The 20867-nt window shown below is 41.6% G+C and overlaps 1 protein-coding gene across 2 annotated transcripts in view; it reads right to left on the reverse strand.

Moving 5' to 3' along the window:
- The window catches only part of COX4I2 (cytochrome c oxidase subunit 4I2), a 53008-nt gene continuing 32141 nt past the window's right edge, over window positions 1-20867 (reverse strand). The window contains exons 1-5 of one of the 2 annotated variants that reach the window (XM_088467081.1): window positions 6684-6789; window positions 5608-5704; window positions 1597-1755; window positions 596-727; window positions 1-512 (exon numbers count right to left, since the gene is read on the reverse strand). In XM_088467081.1, coding sequence (XP_088323207.1) covers window positions 376-512; window positions 596-727; window positions 1597-1755; window positions 5608-5704 — 525 coding nt within the window. In that variant the 5' untranslated portion in view covers window positions 6684-6789 and the 3' untranslated portion in view covers window positions 1-375. Of the gene's footprint in view, window positions 513-595; window positions 728-1596; window positions 1756-5607; window positions 5705-6683; window positions 6790-20867 lie in introns of those variants that run through there. The other variant, XM_088467082.1, reaches the window with a different exon arrangement.

Below are 20867 nucleotides of genomic sequence, written 5' to 3' on the forward strand. Positions count from 1 at the left end.
TCAGCTAGGACAAAAGAAGATTGAGATTTATTGTAGGAGTCTTTCCATCCACTAAAGCACCAATGGAACTTCAGTGATTTTGGTGTACATTGGATGAACCAATATTGGTCAGCAATAAAAATATTTTCATATACAGTGTATAGCCACAATTCCAAAGTAATCATCCTACACTTGTCACTGTGCTGCTTTTGCATGCAAAGAGGATGTGAGATACGGACAGGTGTAAGATTGCGATGCAACATATATAGTGACAGGACATTCACTCCCATGTAAAGTTGATTCACTGACAGTTTAATTGTCGACTGCTGGTGAACTAGTACATAGACACTTGTTACATGTGCTGATGGGTGTGCTGCTCCTCTCTCTGGTTTCCTCTTATTTCTTCCATTCATTCTTCTCATAGTCCCACTTTGAAGAGAAGCCCTCAATAGGCCCAACATGCATGTCCAACATCCTGCGAACCTGCATAGCTTTCCAGTCATCTTGCAGCGTGTGTGGTATAGGTGGGAACACTACATAAACAGAAAAGGTGGTTATTGGATGGGCAGTTTCTGTATATAGGGGTACATATGTCTTTTTACCCTACTGCTCTCACCATGTAATTTCTGCCACCACACAATAAGGCCCGTCACACCAAAGAAGAAAAAGACAGCCCCAAGCACGGTCTTCCACTCATTTGAGGGCTTATTCATATCTGCATACGTATGGTTAAACTTCATGTGGTAAACTGTAGGAGACAATGAGAAGCTAGGACTAGAGTGCCTTTACAGCAGGGGTAGCCAACCCTGGTCCTCGAGAGCTACCAACAGTGCATGTTTTCCATGTCTCCTCACCGAATCACAAGTGAAGTAATCTGGATCTTTTCAAATTTGTGTGAGTAATGAATACACCTGTGCACCAGCTAGGTGGTCTGTAAAACATGAACTTCGTAGCTCTTGAGGACATAGTTTGGCTACCCCTGCTTTACAGTATATGATGGACCTTCCCTTCCATTACCAGATATACTGCCAGGGTGTGCAGTTTTGGACTTGATGGGGATGGGAGTTGTAAGAGGCCACGATGGAAGTTAAAAGGTTTCAGTATTTCCAGGTACTTTCCTGTCCCAAGCAAATTATATCTATCTTGTGTGTAACAGCACAGACAGGTGGAGATTCAGATAGCACCTTGTATATTTTTTTTGGAAAACACCTTTAATTTAGACTTCTTACGAAGGTTAGTTATAGGTTGGGCCTTTTAAATGCATGCAGTCTGATATATACCCTCAGTTAAACAGGGTGACTTAAACAAAAACAAAGCTGGCTTGGTCTAGCAGTCAGATTACAAAAGGTACAAGTGCAATAAGCACTATCACTCCTCACATGAAACTAGCTACATGGGGCAGTTTTCCTTTTACACTGAGAATGAATAGGACATGGAGGTGACTACCTCTACAGCATAGAGATAGGTTACAAGTGACAATTTAACTTCTTCTGGAACTACTAGAAAACTAGACTTTTAGTCTTGCAGACAATGTGAATGCCCTTATTTACAAAAGAAAGCAATTTACGCCATGGATTTGAAAATGTAACACCTGGCCCTGTGCACACAATACATTACGTGAAATCTTGTCTTCTAAACTCAGCTGCTTCCAAGGCCCCTTCTCCTTTTCCTTCAGAGCCGTCTCTTGTGAGCTCAGAGTCTCACGATATGGGACCTCAGGCAGAGGAAGGGTACGGTGGTCATAATATACAGGCTGTGTGTAATATGGCACAGCATCTGTCCAAGAAAAAAATAAATAAAAATTACTCAATTAAACCAGTCTATCGTGCATTCTATATCAGCAGTCTTATTTTATTTTTACCGAATTACGGATGGCTCAGCTAGCAATGCAATTGTATCTGGTTTGATATTCCCAGTGATTGGTAAATTATTAATCTTTGTTTCTTGCTGCCTTATGCCTAAACAAATCTGCTTTATTGATCATTTAAGCCAATGATTTCACACGGTCATGCATCAAGCCTTTGATCTGCCTCCACATGGCTCAACCACTGAACTGGGTGTGATTCAGCAAGGAATCACAATTATAAAGCTGCATGCAGGCAGTTTTGCAATTCCATCCTTGCTATTATACAAATGCAGCCGGTGTATGACACCTCTGCTGCATTTGCGATCCCATCACTGCGACGGAGATCACAGGCTGGTATCACCATCGTAGCAGTCGATGGTGGACGGTGCCAGGCCGCCAGCCAGCTGAGTAAGCCTCAGCTTACTCAGGCTGGCTTGTGAGCCCAGGACACTGCGTTGGTCGATGCAGTCCCTGGTCTTGCCCCTGTTACCGGGAATGCTGCCTGCCTCCGCACCGCCCCTTAAATGCCTCTGCCTGTCAATCAGGCAGAGGCATAGAAGGGTCTGCATGCAACTACGCAGGACACATTCTGCACACTCAGATTCCCGATAATCAGGAATCTGCGATCAGCAGTGCACTGCTGAATCAGGCCCTGTATCTGTGAGCAATTTGGAAGTGGGTGTTGTTCAGGTGCCTCAAACAACCAAATTGCTACCATAAGTTCCAAGTCATTACATCATGAGGATCAATACAGGCGGTTGTTAGATCTATATTTTGAGGATTTTCTGAAAATCCAATTCAGGTTTAGAATTTTTTTTCTTTTTTTTTTTTTAACTGCTTGGAAAGAACCTTAAAAACAAATCTCACCAAGAATTTGCTTTTCCAGTAATGGTGTGACATTTGTCTAGTTCTGGGCTGGCCAAAACATTGATTGCGATCTACCGCTAGCTCGCAGAGCTCCCGTCGGTAGATCACGACCAACTTGCTTCATCAACTGGGAATGCTGGTCTCTGAAGCGATAAAAAGGCTAAAGAAAACTCTGATCACTCCTGAGAACAGCGTTCCTAGTGATGCAGTGTGCGGGTGACATCACCCATGATGTGAGGAGCCTGTGGGAGTGACAGCTGGAGCGCTCACGGCATTGAGTGGTGCGCAGCGAGAAGACAGGTAAGTAGTGCACAGGGTAGAAGGGGGCTGTTCTACACTTTGAAGGCGCACCAGTACTGGGGCACTACTACAGTGGGCATTGCAGTAACGTGAATAGTGAAAACTATTTGGTGCACTGTGAATAAGACTGTGTGGCGTTATTTGAATTTGGGATACTATGTGATATCGTCAGGACAGAAACTACACCCCTTGCTGCGAGGTCATGCCCCTTTGGCATGCCACACCCTTTTTCAGACTTTATAGATCACAAAAAAAAGGTTTTTAGTTTTAAAAATAGATCAGGGCGGCCAGACTTTTGGACTGGTCTAGTTCTACATGGCTTCTGTCACATACCCAGACACCATGGAATTCCCTAGCTTAATGTCCAACTCATCGTTAAATTGGTGGAGCATTTCTTCCAGTTCTTTAAAAGGGAGTTTTAAAGGATTATTCTTGTTTGTAACACTCCCTGTGCTCTATAATTAAAGGACTGCCGGACATATCAAGCTTTGTTTTTAGCTAATGGTAGATCACATGGGCCTGTATTTTGGAAAGTTTGGCAAATTTATTTAGTCCCTTGTCATACTACTCGCCCCTCCTGAACAATGGTCTTGTGTTATACTCACCTCTTTCTATGTTACAGAATATGTTCTCATTGCACTTTTTTCACCTCAATTTAATATCATTCCAAACTATAATGTTCTGTGTCACTCCCCGTTAAACGTCCTTCATTCTGTAACTTTTTCTTCCCTTCAGTGTCAGGTTCCAGTCATCCTCACTACATTCTCTTATAGCAGTGGTCTTTCACCTGACATTGCAATAGTCATCTTTTCTCATCCTTTGCTTTACCATTAATGCATTATGGGCCTTATGCTGGCCATACACTACTGCGATTTCAGCAGATTGCCTGATTTGCGACACATCGTACGATGCATAGTGCAGTTTTTAAGGTAGGATACGATGCTCGCTCCCATAGCTCTTTAAACATATCGTTTGATCAGATGTGCAGCCCATCATATCTATCGTGATCGTATGCCGATCGTGCTGTGTATTTGCGCATGAGATTCATCGTGCATCCAAGCGATGTCATTTGTTAAAAAAAAAACAAAAAAAAAAACAACCTATTGATCCGCCCCACGCTTTTAGTGACCCAGTGCTGGTTGTGCAACATACAGGGGACAAATGACGTAGGGGTGTCCCGTATGTAAGCACAACCAGCAGCGGGCTAGTCAGAACCAGCACTGATTGCCAAAATACAGGGGACAAATGACATAGGGGTCCCCCATATTCTGTGCAACCAGCTCTAGGCTCTGATCTGGTTCTGGAAATTCAGGAGGAAAGAAAAAAAAAAATGCATATGTCTCCCTGTATTTTCCAGAACCAGCACCAGACTTTCTAGCTGGGGGGGGGGGGGGGGGCTGATGCCACAGCCAGGGGAGCTGTTTCACCGGGCCCCCAGCCACAGCATCAACCCTGTCCACTAGTCAGCCCAGGCTGGGGATCCCCTCAATAAAGGGATCCTCTCCCCCCTCTCCAGGGTACCCCAGGCAGACAGCCCAGGGCTATACCTGGCACCCGTGGACGGTGGTTGCAGGGTTGATAATGTATAAGTATTGTAAAAAAAGGAAAAAAAAGAGAAAACATTGTCTTTACGATTAGAACTGCAGGTCCCAGGAAGCCTTCCCTGCATGCTGGTACTTTGAGAACCACAAGTACCAGCATGCAGGGCATTAAGGGCCCCGCTGGTACCTGTAAAAAAAAAAAAAATGTTTAAACATGCACCGTGACAGTATATACATACTCACCTACATTACCTGGACTGGTCCTCTTCTCCCTGTAGGCATCCTTGGTCTTGGTAAAACAAAAGCCAGCGGGCCCGTGATGCCCCGAATGCTGGTACTTGTGAATCTCAAAGTACCAGCAGGCGGGGGAGGCTTGCTGGGACCTGCAGTTTCACATCAAAAGACAATATTTTCAACAATTTGATATACACTACATAATCAACCTGGCACCCACTGTGGTGCCGGGGATAGCCCCGGGCTATCAGCCTAGGCCTGGGGTGCCCTGGAGATGGGGACCCCTTTATTGCAGGTGGGGGGGGAAGGGGGGTCCCCAGCCTGGGCTGACTAGCTGTCAGGGTTGATGCTTCGGCTTGGGGGCCCGGTGAAACAAATTTACAAATCACGCCTCTGACGCACAATGCATCGTACGAGAGATCATCTGAAGATAGTGTGAATATTGCAGGTGGGACTGCCAGGGAGTTCAAGGGAAATCGTAAAATGAAGCTTCTCTTATGCTGGTAGTACTAGTGTATGGCCAGCATAAGTTAGTGTGTGCTACAATATTGCAGTCTAGAGCTTTAAGTTGTTGGCATTATTGTTTGAATCACCAAGTATTCATTAACAAGATTTTTTTCCCGTCCCCCTCCTATGTGTCTTTAGAGATGAACCATAACGATCAGATAGGAGTTAGCTGGATAAAGTCTAACATTTACGAAATTATTTTGTGGATAAATATAAGACTAACTCATAGTCCTCCCCACCTTATTCTAGTGACCCTCACTTCATTCAATGTTCTATAACCTTGTTCCTTGTAACCCTCACCTTGATTCACATCATTTGATTAGAAATACATACCGTGGCCCCCATGGCTGTGTGCTGCTCTGACACCAACAGCTCCCAGAATCCTAATTTTAGCCAAGAGTGGCGACCTTTGTGTGAGAACCGATAACATCTGCAATAGAAAAAACATATGCTGCTCAGTGTATTACACAAGTTATACTAAAATAACACGTTAGACATTGGAACTTGTTTAGTTACATGAATGGGAAAACTACCTCAGATAAACTTTGAAAGTGCAGCTATGTAACTTTACTTTGAGTTTGTGACATATTGATACAGGCAGCTGGTTTCACAGAAGACAGCACTCTCTGCCAGTGAGTGGCGCTGTGTATGTGCCGTTAGGGACTGTTGGCACCTGTGTAGAAAATGTATTGCTCTGACCTCTGGAAGTGGAGAAAGGACAGAGTCTTTAACCTCTGTGTGCAATAGGTATTGAGAAATTTTAATACATACTCCTCTTTCCAAGCTTTGATAAATACCCCCATAAGTGTGGCAAGATAAGAAAGAAATTTACTAACCAATCAGCTTCCAACTTACATTTTACACTGTTTGAAAAATTAAAGTTGGAGGTGATAGGTTGGTACTCACAATTTTCTCTTCAAGCTCTAATACCCCCCCTTAGTCACATTAAGATCCCTGCGGCACTGCTTCCTCCTTTAGGCGTTTGCATTTTTATTGAAGTCTTCTATAAAGGAGATATGTACTGTACCCTTTGTCATGTTAGATAAATACAGTATGCAACATCAGCAACTTGCTCCTTTCAGAAGAAAGCATAGAGGTTGGACAATACTGTTCACAGTAAACAAAATTTGCTGGGAAAATGCAGTGTCATAGCAGGCTTATTGCTTTGCGGCCTCTTTGGCAGAGATTATAGGAAGGTTTTGGGAGCATAGAAGGCAGATTGTGTAGCTAGCAGACCATAAAGGGCTTCCCTTCCTCAGATTAAGCTGAGGGTCCTAAATAATGCTGCAGAAGCCTCACTAAAGCACATCCAAACACTCCACCCCACAACATAGATAATGGTCTGTCTTCACCCAACATTTAGAGAACACAGAACAGAAGTCCCTAGGCCTTACACCCAGAGTACTCACAGTAACAGAGATCCGAGCTGCACAGTTTGTATAATGGAGAAAGACTGAATATCTGGGAGCACAGCCAGGCGCAGAGCATTCTGGGATGAAGAGAGAGCAAAGGACGCTTTAATCCACCCCATTTAACCTGCTAGTTGCAGGAAATCACAGTGGGATATTTCTGCACATTAAGACCACTTTCACACTCCTGTCTCCAAACGCTCCTCTACCTTCAGATTCTCTGATTTAAGCAGTATTGTATCAAGAATATATTGTGTGCTAATTAGCTCTGTGTTCCCTTAGTCTACCAAATGTTCTTCAAACAAAGGTTAATTTGGAGAACGTTTGAGTTTTTAGATGAGCGCAAGCTCTAGGCCGTTAAGTAAATTAGTCTTCTACATTTAGTCATGATCTAATTAATTCATATTCATGTTTAACTTTACAACGGAGTCATTGGTTCATCTTACATGATGCAGATTAGTATTGAGTATTAAGGGCACTGTATCAGTGAAAGAATAAAGGATTTATAAACACAATTTGTCTCTTTAGAAGTGAAACTACATCCTGGCTTTTGCAGTTTTGTCCTGGACAGTAGGCGGCACTGATCTGCAATCAAAGCAGTTTAGCTTTTTTTTTTTACGTTCATTGAAACTGAAAAGGCATTACATTAATAGGAGAGGACAGACAGAGGTCCTCTAGGAAGAAATTGTATGTTATTTATAAGGAGTTCTGCAGTGCTGTACAAAGAAACAAAACAGGATGCTTAAGTACAGACTAATACAGATAGTATATAAAGACAGATACATAATTACAATGAATAGTTTATAGAGGAATCAAAAAGGTAAAAGGGCCCTGCTTATGTTCAATTCATAATATGGGCAGACACAATGGGAAGAAGGCAGAGAATGCAGACTTAGGAAAGAGGGGGGGGGGGGGGAGAAATAAGAGAAAAAAAAAAAGGAGGGGTGTTTTGTTTTAAAACTATATGAGGAGAATTCAATTGAATGCAATGTTGAATAGCGCTGGGAACTTCAATTGGCTGTGCTGTAACTAGAGTATTTCTGATCGCACCTTCCTGAGGTAAGAGCAGAAACCCAGCTAAACTGGTGCCACACAGCTATTTTCGCGCTTACCGTCTGCGCGAACAGCATTGCGTCCAGCACTTCGGTCAGAAAATGCAGTTTTCCGCAACCAAGCCCCTGGCATTAGGTGCCGTAAACTTCATCTCCCGACTTTAGGTGTCAGGCGCGATGGACAATTGAATAGCTCCGGGCACTCATTACACTATTCAACATCACATTCAACTGAATTACCCCCCTTTTAGGTGGTACAAGCATCAATAGAGTACAAGAGGAATAAAAGCAGTAAAACGATTTAAATTAGAACTGGAAAGAAGGACCGTTTAATTAGTATGTGATAAACAAAGGGTTCCAGTTACTAGACAATAACCAAGTTTGTATTACGGTTACAGAAAAGGGGCGGAGTGGCAATCCGCAGGGGAGCAAAAGAGGGAGCGGGTTAGGTATATAGATCCATATGGGAAGAACCAGAGCCGCAACTAGACTTTAGTGCCCTGTGCCAGAAAGAGCATTGGTGACCCCCATTTTTCAAATAGGTACATAATGCACCCAAAAAAAAAATGGCCTCATGGGGGAAGGGCCAGGGAAGAGAGGGGAGGCCAGGAGATGCTAGGAATTAAATGAGGAAGATAGTTATATAAAAGTATAGTATACTATATGGTTGGAGTGATCCAGGCACCAAACAGTTAAGCTTTAGTGCCCAGGATGCACTGGGTCCTCCTTCATATATACCCCACCCATGGCTACAGGCAGCTAGTTTTTTTTGTTTGGTGAGAGAAGGAACCTTACCGACAGTGGGATTGCGGCAGAAGTCCCAAACAAGTTTTTATTTTTTATTTTTGAGCAGCGGTGCGTGCCAAGGGGAGAACCTGCAGCTCAGTCTTCCCCCACCGGTGCTGCAACACCAGTGACATGGTGATTTCGGCGGGCCTAGCCAGCCAGGACTGCAACCGGAAACATCGGGGATGGCAGGTAAGGGTTCCCAGCTGATGCGGAGAACCACGTGGTAGTCAGTGCCTCCAGCGGTGGAGACTAGTCGGAGGACACTGCTGTGAGGAGCATTCTGCAAACTGTCTCCAACACTAGACCAGGACATGAGTGATCCCGACAGCCAGGGGCTTGATGGCGGCAGCCATGTCAGTGTGCCAGGTGAATCCATACAAAGGGGAGGTAAGCTTTCCCCTGATGGCCCCTCCCCCAACCCTGGTTCAGATAAGAGCTTCCTGGTTGCTCCTCCCAGCCTCCCTCTATACGAGTCGGCCAGAGACCACTCAAGTGCTCTCAGTGGCTGTGTGCTCAAGAGGTTGGGTCAGTCTCCCTGTATGCCTCTGGGCTATTGGTAGTCAATTAAGAGCTTAGTGCATATATATATATATATATGTATATATATACACATATATACACACACATACATATATACACACACACACACATATATACACACACACACATATATACACACACACATATATATATATATATACACATATATACACAATTTCGATTGTATATCTATGTGCATTGCATGTGACTCAATTAAATCTGCTGTGTTATGTTGGCTTTTATTTCTGAACAATTGTCAGTCAACCCATCACTGCTTTTTCTCCTCATTGACCCTCTACTACAGGTGTGTGGGATACATTGGATGTGAAACAATTGTCACATTTATACTCAGACTTTGGACATAATATCTCTACAGTTATACAAAGAATCTGAAAGACAGGGGGCTGAAGCCCCTGTGCTGGTGTCATGTATGGCCTGCAAAGCAGGGTTATCCACACAGGATTTAATTACAAGATTGATTATGTGTTCACCGTTTTAAAGGAGTCACCACAGCAGTCAAACCTACCAGCTTCTGGACAGGAACCTCCTTGGGGTGCCTTTTCCCAGATCATAGCGCAACTTGCAGGCTCCGACGCCAGCCCCAATGATGGGTTACACTCAGAAGCTGCAACCTACTATGTTTAGTCAGCTGTGCCTTGGAAGCTTCTGGAAGAATATCGGAGCGCTACACCCTATAGGGTCAGTGTGTAATTAATCACAGAGTAATGCTCTAACAAGGCTAGATATAAATGTATAAATCAAATAACTGAACAGTGCAACAGAATAATGTTATAAAACAACTCAATGTTTACTGAGTCAATAGAATACATGTATTACAGCACTCATAGAAAGAACCAACATAGCTGATGAGGTGATGGCTAATGATATGTGACGCTAAAGAACAAATAAGTCTAAAATCACAGATAGTGAATAAATGACATCCGGCCACATGCGGGTCATGCACTGATGACACTGATCCAATAGAAAGAATGTGACCACGGCGGGTCGCACAGTGTATTGGGAAACTTGAATGATTGCAAATTGAGAGCAAAGGCACTACCAGTGAGATGTGACTATCAAAGTCTCAAGTCATTGCAGCGGCGTCCCGCTAGTTGAAGAGTTGTAGGTAGGTGGCCCGGGGGGGGTGTCTTCCCGGAGAGGGAGTACGGCTACACACTCTGGTTGCTGGGGTGCGGGTCCTGGACGTGACCGCCGGCTGACAGTGTGTGGGGGCGTGGAGGCTGGGTGACCCAGCCGCTCACTCGCGTCGCGAGACACGGAAGAAGCCTGCACGTCTGAAAGGAGGGACACAGCAGAGAGTGCTCCGGTGAGCCTGAAACACTGCTGCACCCCTCCAATGGACAGGACACTTACCTCCCTCAGTAGCTACCAGGCGGCCGCCCCTCATCCTAGTCGGCTCTCTCCTTCCTTCGGGACGCGTCTTGGGCTTGTGCAGTCCGAATGGAGCTGTGTGGCCGCCTAGTCACGGGATGGGATAGCAGGTCTCACTGGTGTGTTCCAACTGCTGGCGATGCGTGCCTGAGTGCAGGCGTGTGTAATGTCCTCCAACGTGTTTTGGCTTCCGCCTTGGTCAAGGAGTACGGATTGGTTGTCACTCCTGTCTATTTATTGCTTCATTGAGAAAATGCAGGTGTGTTCTAGTCAATCGGTATGATTAAACATAGGCTTTGATTGTCACATGGTAGCACTGGTGTTAATCTCCATGCCTTTATCCACACTTAAATATATATCACTTAATTAATTTTTTTCATCAGCATATCACAATAATAATAATAAATAAATGCAAAAAAATAAATGAAAAATGGAAACAATACACTGACATTAATCAATATGGATGATGTCATCCACTGGATACTCCATGGATATGTTAACGTTAGTACATATAGGATACATGGATTAAAGGGAATACTGTGTTGACCTAAGCTATTCCCACTAACTGTCTGCTATCTAGACTTAAGTTAATAATGTCTCTGCTGATAGCAATAATGCCCTAATATGCACGTACAAAAGTATGACATAGAAGTGCAAGGTTGTTTGTCAATACTAACAGGAAATGCATACTAGTGAATACCTAAATACCTAGGAGTGGAATCATTACTATATTTGGTATTAGAGTGGTGTTGTGCTAACCACCCAATGGCATCGATGTTATTGAATGTCTCCATATAGGCAAATGTGTTGATAGATCTCTTAATTCAGAAGACTCACAATATCAAAATCAATGTTCAGTCCTCCCGGTTCCAACGTCCCTAGTGTGTATATCCACTTTGCCTCTTTTTGTTCAAAGATTTCAAAAAATTCCCTCCTCTCCAATTGATCTTTGGTTTTGCTATAGCTATAAAATCAATCTGAGAGGTATTGCAATGGTGATGTTCCTTAAAATGCCTGGATAAACTATGGTGATCATGGCCTATTTTTATATTCCATAAGTGCTCATAGACTGAGTGATCTCGTTGGTTGTGCCTACATATTCTAGGCCACATGTGCACCTAAGGAGGTAAATGACTGCTTTAGAGTCACATATCATGTGTTCCCTAATTTCATGGGAATTCCCTGTGGTGGTTGATTTGAATGTACAGGTAGCCTTGGTGTTATGCTTTTTTAAGATCTTACATGTGTAGCACCCTCCACAGTAATGTAATCCAATTGCCCGGTTGTTGCATAGTGTGCTCTGAAACAGATTTTGGTGGTATGTGGTTCTTAATAAGTGTTTTATGTCAGGAGCTTTGGTGAAGACAAAATTGGGGTGTTCGTGCGGAACAGTTCTTAAATCTTGATCCTGTAAAAGAATATTCCAATGCTTACGTAGAATCTTCCTAATGTCACTAGCTGGACTCATTGTGTAATAAAGTAAGGACAGTCCAGTTTGTCTAGAATGTCATATTTCTTTGCTTGTAGTAATGCATCTGTCAAGTGATTTTACCTCCTGGTATGATCCCTGTATTAAGCCTTGATTGTACTTATCTAGGAACAATTTTGATAGTTCTTTACCCTGGGACTCAGTCCTCTAACCTGCTACAATTTCTCATAATCTTTTTGTATTGTCCTTTCGGTATGTTGGTTAGTCAGCTACGTAAATGTCCACTACTTGCCAGAATGTACCTATTAACGTCCACAATCTTCTTAAAGTTCCCGGTATGAAGTATGTTATTTTAAAAAAAAAAAATCTCTAGATCTAAGAATTCCACTCTTGATTGGCTAAAATTGTGTAGTGAACTTGATTTTGATTATTGCCCATATGTGAAATGAAATTCTGAAGGCTCTCTGATGACCCTTGCCAAATGAAAAATATATCATCGATATACCTCCGCCAGAGAACAAGATTCGCACCAAAGTCATGCCCCTGCCAAATGTAGTCCTCCTCCCACTTATAAAGAGTTTGGCATAACTTGGTGCGAATCTTGTTCCCATGGCAGTACCTGTCTAAGTAAAATGTATCATTGAACCAAGTGTAATTCAGAATGAATGCTATTGTTTGAATAATGAAGTCTATCTGGTCACTCGGTAGATCAGTGTCTTTCTCCAAAAAAATATTGGGCACTTTGAAGTCCCGGATCATGATAGATTACGGTATATAGTGATGATACATAACTAGTAATGAGCCAAAAACCCTGTTCCCATGTGATGTTGGCCAGTGTGCGCAATATATCCGTGGTAGCTTTAATATATGAGGGTTGTATTTTAACTATTTCCTGTAAAAATGAATCTATGTATTGAGACAGATTGGATGTAAGTGAATGTATAAGTGATATAATGGGTTGGCCTGGTGGGTGTCTGATGTCCTTATGCACTTTAGAAAGGTGGTAAAATACCGGAATCACTGGATGAAGTATGTCGAGAAATTCAAATTCTTGTTTTGTTATGATGCCTTATCTAGACCTCTCTTCAATAGGGAATTGAGTTCTTTCTTGAAGGATAATGTGGGGTCTGATGTCAAAATTTTGTAAGTATGGGGGTCATTCAAGATTTTCATTGACTCCTCTATGTAATTGGTTTTGTCTAAAATGACAATCCCTCCCCCTTGTCAGCTGGTTTAATAATAAACTTTGTGTTTTCTTCTAATTGTTTTCAATGCTAGTCTCTGTGTGCAATATTGTTCTTATGTCATTTGTGGCAATTGTTAAGTCTATTTACAGTCAGGTGCATAAATATTGGGACATTGACAGAATTTTCATATTTTGGCCTCTATTCACCACTACAATGGCTTTGAAATGAAACAAACAAGATGTGCTTTAACTGCAGACTTTCAGATTTAATTTGAGGGTAATTACATCCAAATCAGGTGAACAGTGTAGGAATTACAACGGTTTCTATATGTGCCTCCCACTTTTTAAGGGGCCAAAAGTAATGGGACAAACTAAACAATCCTAAATCTAACTTTCACTTTTTAATACTTTGTTGCAAATCCTTTGCAGGCAATTACAGCCTGAAGTCTGGAACGCATAGGCATCACCAGACACTGGGTTTCATCCCTGGTGATGCTCTGCCAGGCCTCTACTGCAAATGTCTTCAGTTCCTGCTTGTTCTTGGTGCATTTTCCCTTCAGTTTTGTCTTCATCAAGTGAAATGCATGCTCAAATCGGATTCAAGTCAGGGGGATTGACTTGGCCATTGCATAACATTCCACTTTAGCCTTAGAAAAACTTTGGTTATTTTTGCAGTATGCTTTGGGTCATTGTCCATCTGCACTGTGAAGCGCCGTCCAATGAATTCTGAAGCATTTGACTGAATAGGAGCATATAATATTGCCCGAAACACTTCAGAATTCATTCTGCTGCTTTTGTCAGCAGTCACATCAATAAATACAAGGGAACCAGTTCCATTGGCAGCCATACATGCCCACGCCATGACACTACCACCACCATGCTGCTTCACTGATGAGGTGGTATGTTGTGGATCATGAGCAGTTCCTTTCTTTCTCCATACTCTTCTCTTCCCATCACTCTGGTACAAGTTGATCTTGGTCTCGTCTGTCCATAGGATGTTGTTCCAGAATTGTAATGGCTTTTTTAGATGTTTGGCAAACTCTAATCTGGTCTTCCTGTTTTTGTGGCTCACCAATGGTTTACATCTTGTGGTGAACACTCTATATTCACTCGTGAAGTCTTCTCTTGATTGTTGACTTTGACACATATACACCTACCTCCTGGAGAGTGTTCTTGATTTGGCCAACTGTAGTGAAGGGGATTTTTCTTCACCAGAGAAGTAATTCTTCTGTCATCCACCACAGTTGTTTTCCATGGTCTTCCGGGTCTTTTGGTGTTGCTGAGCTCTCCAGTGCATTCTCTCTTTTTAAGAATGTTCCAAACAGTTGATTTGGCCACACCTAATGTTTTTGCTATCTCTCTGATGGTTTTTTTTGATTTTTCAGCCTAATGATGGCTTGCTTCACTGATAGTGACAGCTCTTTGGATCTCATATTGAGAGTCTAAAGCAACTGATTCCAAATGCAAATGTCACACCTAGAATCAACTCCAGACCTTTTACCTGCTTAATTGATAATGAAATAATGAGGGAATAGTCCACACCTGTCCATGAAATAGCTTTTGAGTTTATAGTCCCATTACTTTTGGCCCCTTAAAAAGTGGGAGGCACATATAGAAACCGTTGTAATTCCTGCACCGTTCACCTGATTCGGATGTAATTACCCTCAAATTAAATCTGAAAGTCTGCAGTTAAAGCAAATCTTGTTTCATTTCAAAGCCATTGTAGTGGTGAATAGAGGCCAAAATATGAAAATTTTGTCAATGTCCCAATATTTATGCACCGGACTGTATATCTTGTTGCACTAAAGTTTCACAGGTTGTAATGAAATTCCCTTTCAAATAAGTGGGATTAAACTGTGATACAGGTCTGAAGTTTGTGTGTTGGTAAGTGGACACGTTACCTGTATCTTTGTGTATTTGTATGTTTTGTATAATACTTTTTTAAAGGTTAATTTCCTAGTGAATGATTTAACATCCAGGTATGTCTCAAACTTGTTAAGTTTCTTATTAGGTGTGAATTTCAACCCTTTTTGTAAGACTGATATTTGCGCTGTGTCTAGTGGTATAGAACTAAGATTGAAAATACCTGACTGATTTCACTGTAGCCTTATCAATGTTACCATCTACCTGTACTACCTGTGTAGCACCGGAAAGAATAGGTGATTCATGGTCCAAAGTACCAGCTATAGTTACATGAGTTTGTGTTTGATCTTTTTGGGTGTGTTTGGACTGACCACCTCTGCATCCCCGTCTTGTTCTATGTTTTTCCTTTTGTCGCTGCACACTTAGTTGTGTTGGGGGTGCAGGCTCTCAGGCCTGCCTCCAAGTCTAAAATAAATAAATAAATAAATAAATCTTGCCCCCATGTTCTGTCCTGTTCTGTACATTTGGTGGTATCCAGAGCTTCCTGTGTTCCAGTGATGCTGAGGCTAAGTGTATGTTGTGTAATGTCTTAACGTTATCAGTGTTGACTCGTTCTCCCCTAATTGTGTTAATCCACCCTCTGTCAAAAGATAGTCTATTTGTCCCTGATTTAAATCTTCTTCCCAGTCATACACTGAGAATGTTGTGTCTATCTCACTAGATGATAGCGGATAGGCTCTACAGTCTAAGTCTTTCTTGGTTACGCTATGTGTTGATTTCACAATTTCAACTCTGTTACGGCTCAAATGTTTGCTTTTAATCTTTGCTTGTTTATGTATTTTGCTCATGTATTGTTAGTACATTAAACTCTGCCTTTGCTCTCAATTTGCAATCATTCAGGTTTCCCAATACACTGTGCGACCCGCCGTGGTCACATTCTTTATATTGGATCAGTGTCATCAGTGCATGTGGTCAGATGTCATTTATTCACTCTGATTTTAGACTTATTTGTTCTTTAGTGTCACATATCATTAGCCATCACCTCATCAGCCATGTTGTTGATTCTTTCTATGATATGAGTGCTGTAATACATTTATTCTATTGATGCAGTAAACATTTAGTTGTTTAACATTCCGTTGCACTGTTCAGTCATTTGATTTATACATTTTATGTAGCCTCGTTCGAGCATTGCTCTGTGATTAATTACACACTGACCCTGTAGGGTGTAGCGCTCCGATTATTCTTTTGAAATTTAGCTTCTGGAAGAGCATCACCTATGTTAAGGAGGCAGCATTGGATGCTGGTATATTATCCTCTAAAGCATCAGCTGTCTCAGTTGTGGCTCGGAGAGCCCTTTGGTTAAGAGACTGGAAATCAGATGCAGGGTCTAAGAAAGCCCTGGAATCTCTTCAGTTTACGGGAGGCATTTTGTTTGGCACAGAGTTAGACGAGATAGTGGCTATGGTGGCAGCCTCTAAAATGGCTGATCTACCTTCAGCATCCACTACTAGACCAATGCAGTCATCCTTTTGGCCGCAAGGGGAAAAAAAAAAAAAAGGGGGGGGGGGTCGATCTTCCTCTAGAACGAGTTCTCACAGGAAACCAGTCTAAGAAATCCTGGCCAAACAGACAGCCGGCTTCTAGGACTAAAGATAAACCTGCAGCCTGATGGGACAGGCTAACAACAACGGATGCCTGGGCTCGGGAGGTAGTCTCCCAGGGATACACCACCACTTTCTAGAGAAGTCCTCCACAAAAGGGTTTTTTGCACAACTCCGGCAGCAGATTCTGCAAAAGCCTTTGCCCTCCAGCAGGTTATATACACTCCCTGCTTGTGTCAGGGATAATAATCTCAGTTCCAGTGAATCCTCTTCCGGATTTAAACTCACCGGCCTATTCTAAACCTAAAAGTGACTCACATTTATCCAGGTGCCCAGGTTTTGTATGGAAACCCTGCGGTCGATTGTGTTAGCAATGGAACCATGGGATTTCATGGTGTCCTTGGATATTCAGGATGCATATCTTCATGTACCAATTACACCATCCCACCAATGTTTCCTGTGATTCCCAGTGCGGCGGGAGCATTTCCAATTTCGGACACTGCCTTTTGGTTCATAAACGGCCCCTCGGGCATTTACCAAAATCATGGCAGTAATGACGGCCTGCCTCAGGCGCCAGGAAGCCAGGATCCTGCCATACTTGGACAATCAAAGAGAACGGAAAAAAGTACTCTCGTTTTTTTGGGGCACAGTACAGCTGTCTATATCAGTAAAACATAACTTGATACATGAAAAGCAAATAATTATCTAAAAAGGACTAACCACATAGAACGACATGAAAAACAGTGAAACCAAGCTAGAGAAATGGCTATAGCATTGGTTCACAGTATAAACAAACAATAATAAATCAATAGTGTCATGAATTGATGCAATAATGAGTTCACGCATGTGGTCATACGATAATCCTACAATATAATATTCGAGACTTGCAGGTGAAAAAATCTCAAACTTAAACAGATAAATTTCAACAGATAAATATCTGAAGTAAATACTGGAACATCAATCTGCCATAAGGACATACACATAATTATTGTAACAGTGTACTGATCGTATCATATCAAAAAATCCAAAATGTATAATAAATATGGAGAATGATATAACACTGTTATCCAGCAGAATTATAATAGTTATATCATCGCACTGAGTAAGAAAGAATATAAAACGAGTAACAGATACTTCTCACTTAAGGTAAGGGGATAAGTTGCTTCTTTATCTCATTTACAGTTTGTATTGAATAGGATATGAGCGTACCCACCACATGTACCATGAGGGTATGAAAATAGTACAAAGAGTCGGCATCCACTAATCTCCTATGTGACTCCACCTAAAGCGTGCCGTATAGATAAGTACAGGAGGCTAATGATAGAACAGTAAGGGAGTGGAAATGCCTATAGAAATTGATTGACAGATCAGTAATAACGGCAGGGAGACAATGAGTCCCCTCTACCTAAATGAGCAGAAGATCTCTCAATATATACTCGTGGGTATAAGAGCTCCCATAAGGAAAGTGTCAGTGAAAAAAGATATATAAAGATAGGAAAACAAAACCTGGAGCTACAAGTGGCACACCTCACCCCACTGATGTCGCATAACAGTGCAGTGGGAACATTACATGAGGCGGTGTAGTCCGGGTGTTCCTAGGAATGACAGAGAAAAATACCTGATACTCAGTGCGGCAACGGCAGTGTCCAGTACACACAGTTTATTTACTGAATCATTATTCACGCATGTGGTCATATGATAATCATACAATATAATATTCGAGATTTGCAGGTGAAAAAATCTCAAAAAAACTTAAACAGATAAATTTCAACAGATGAATATCTGAAGTAAATACTGGAACATCAATCTGCCATAATAACATGCACATAATTATTGTAACAGTGTACTGATCGCATCATATCAAGAAATCCAAAATGTATGATAAATATGGAGATTATTATAACACGGTTATCCAACAGAATTATAATAGTTATGTCATCGCACTTAGTAAGAAAGAATATAAAACGAGTAACAGATACCTCTCACTTAAGGTAAGGGGATAAGTTGCTTCTTTATCCCATTTACAGTTAGTATTGAATAGGATATGAGCGTACCCACCACATGTACCATGAGGGTATGAAAATAGTACAAAGTCGGCATCCACTAATCTCCTATGTGACTCCACCTAAAGCCTGCCGTATAGAGAAGTACAGGAGGCTTAATGATAGAACAGTAAGGGAGTGGAAATGCCTATAGAAATTGATTGACAGATTATCAATTAAACATGCCCGTTTCCAAGTTTCCAAAATGGAGAGGGATAATCTCATCTTCACTAGTAAAAAGAATAACTCCAAGGCCAATCAAACACGGTTTGTGGGGGATTTTTGCATCGAATGGCGGCAATTACAGCAAATAGTCAACACACACTGGCACATTCTGCTTTTGGACTCAGATCTAAAAGATCAGTTGGATGCACAAGTAGCATTCAGCTGGCGGAGATCAACTAACCTGAGGGACAAATTGACCAACAGCCATTTTAATGCTAATCCCAGAAAGATCAGCAAGATTACGGGTACTTACCCTTGTGGTAAATGTAAAGCCTGTCAGTACATGGTGAGGGTTGATTCTGTCAGACAGATACAACAACACTATCAAGATCAAACAATTTTTTTAACTGTAATGCTATGGGGGTTGTCTACTGTCTTGAATGCCCGTGTCAGAAGAAATATGTCAGTATGACAACACGTCAATTCAAAACTAGATTACTGGAACATATTGGTAATATAAGAAATGCTGCTACTGACCTTCTGAAAAAGCATGAGGGGTCCCCAGCAGATTTGAAGGCCTATGGCCTTGAACATGTGAGACTGGGCATCAGGGGAGGAGATCTGACTAAAACCCTCCTCCAGAAGGAAAGTGAATGGACTTAAGTTAAAAACAGTATATCCTTTTGGTCTTAATGAGTACATCAATTATGCGGCTTTTATTTAATTAGTTTCCATTCTTACACCGAGTGCGCAGCATTTTAATATTTTTAGTATGCTTCACTTATTTTGGCAATTTTCACATTCACTATCTATGTTTATTTAATATCATTTATTTATTTTATATATCTTTTCAGCTACACATGTTTTTTACTTTCACCTTCCTTATTGTTACTATCTTAATTTACATTATATTAATTTCACTATGTTTTTCTTATCATACATCATGCAATTCATTCTATTTTTGAATTTTTTATATTTTTTTGATTCACTACCTTTGTATTATTGGTGCTTATGTTTGTACCTTTATTATTCTTCATTTCTTTTATTTTTCTAACATAGGATGGCATTACAATACATGCTGATAAAACTAACGGGTATATCACTACACTCTTATTATACATAAGATATTGCACTTATTATTTTAATTTCATTTTTTCATTCATTTTATACTTATTTCTGTAGTCTCTATTCTTATATCTATACATATATTTCTTTAGAGCATATTTCTGCTCTTTAACTGCTGCATTAAGCCCTGATTACTCAGCATAATTAGTCTTATTGTATGTAACAAGCCTGTAGTATATCACATGACTCAGTCTTCTCTGGAGAAATCCTCATACAGCGTCCTGTTACCATGGTTACATAGCAACCTGTCTTCCCCCCAATATTTTGCATTGACAGTGCCATCAAGCATTTTGATTGGCCGCAGGCATATACATAGGACAGCCCCCTATGAGGTCATGGAGCTGAACTGACGAAGCCAGTGGGTGAAACGCGCGTCTTCTGCCTGTCGGGAGCCTCCGTCGTGCACGTGGAGACTCCTGTGTACTGGACAGTGACGCTGCCGCACTGAGTATCAGGTATTTTTCTCTGTCATTCCTAGGAACACCCGGACTACACCGCCTCATGTAATGTTCCCACTGCACTGTTATGCGACATCAGTGGGGTGAGGTGTGCCACTTGTAGCTCCAGGTTTTGTTTTCCTATCTTTATATATCTTTTTTCACTGACACTTTCCTTATGGGAGCTCTTATACCCACGAGTATATATTGAGAGATCTTCTGCTCATTTAGGTAGAGGGGACTCATTGTCTCCCTGCCGTTATTACTGATCTGTCAATCAATTTCTATAGGCATTTCCACTCCCTTACTGTTCTATCATTAAGCCTCCTGTACTTATCTATACGGCACGCTTTAGGTGGAGTCACATAGGAGATTAGTGGATGCCGACTCTTTGTACTATTTTCATACCCTCATGGTACATGTGGTGGGTACGCTCATATCCTATTCAATACAAACTGTAAATGGGATAAAGAAGCAACTTATCCCCTTACCTTAAGTGAGAAGTATCTGTTACTCGTTTTATATTCTTTCTTACTCAGTGCGATGATATAACTATTATAATT

This window comes from Taudactylus pleione, unplaced genomic scaffold (assembly GCF_031769625.1).
Source record: "Taudactylus pleione unplaced genomic scaffold, aTauple2 ptg000069l, whole genome shotgun sequence".
NCBI lineage: Eukaryota > Metazoa > Chordata > Amphibia > Anura > Myobatrachidae > Taudactylus > Taudactylus pleione.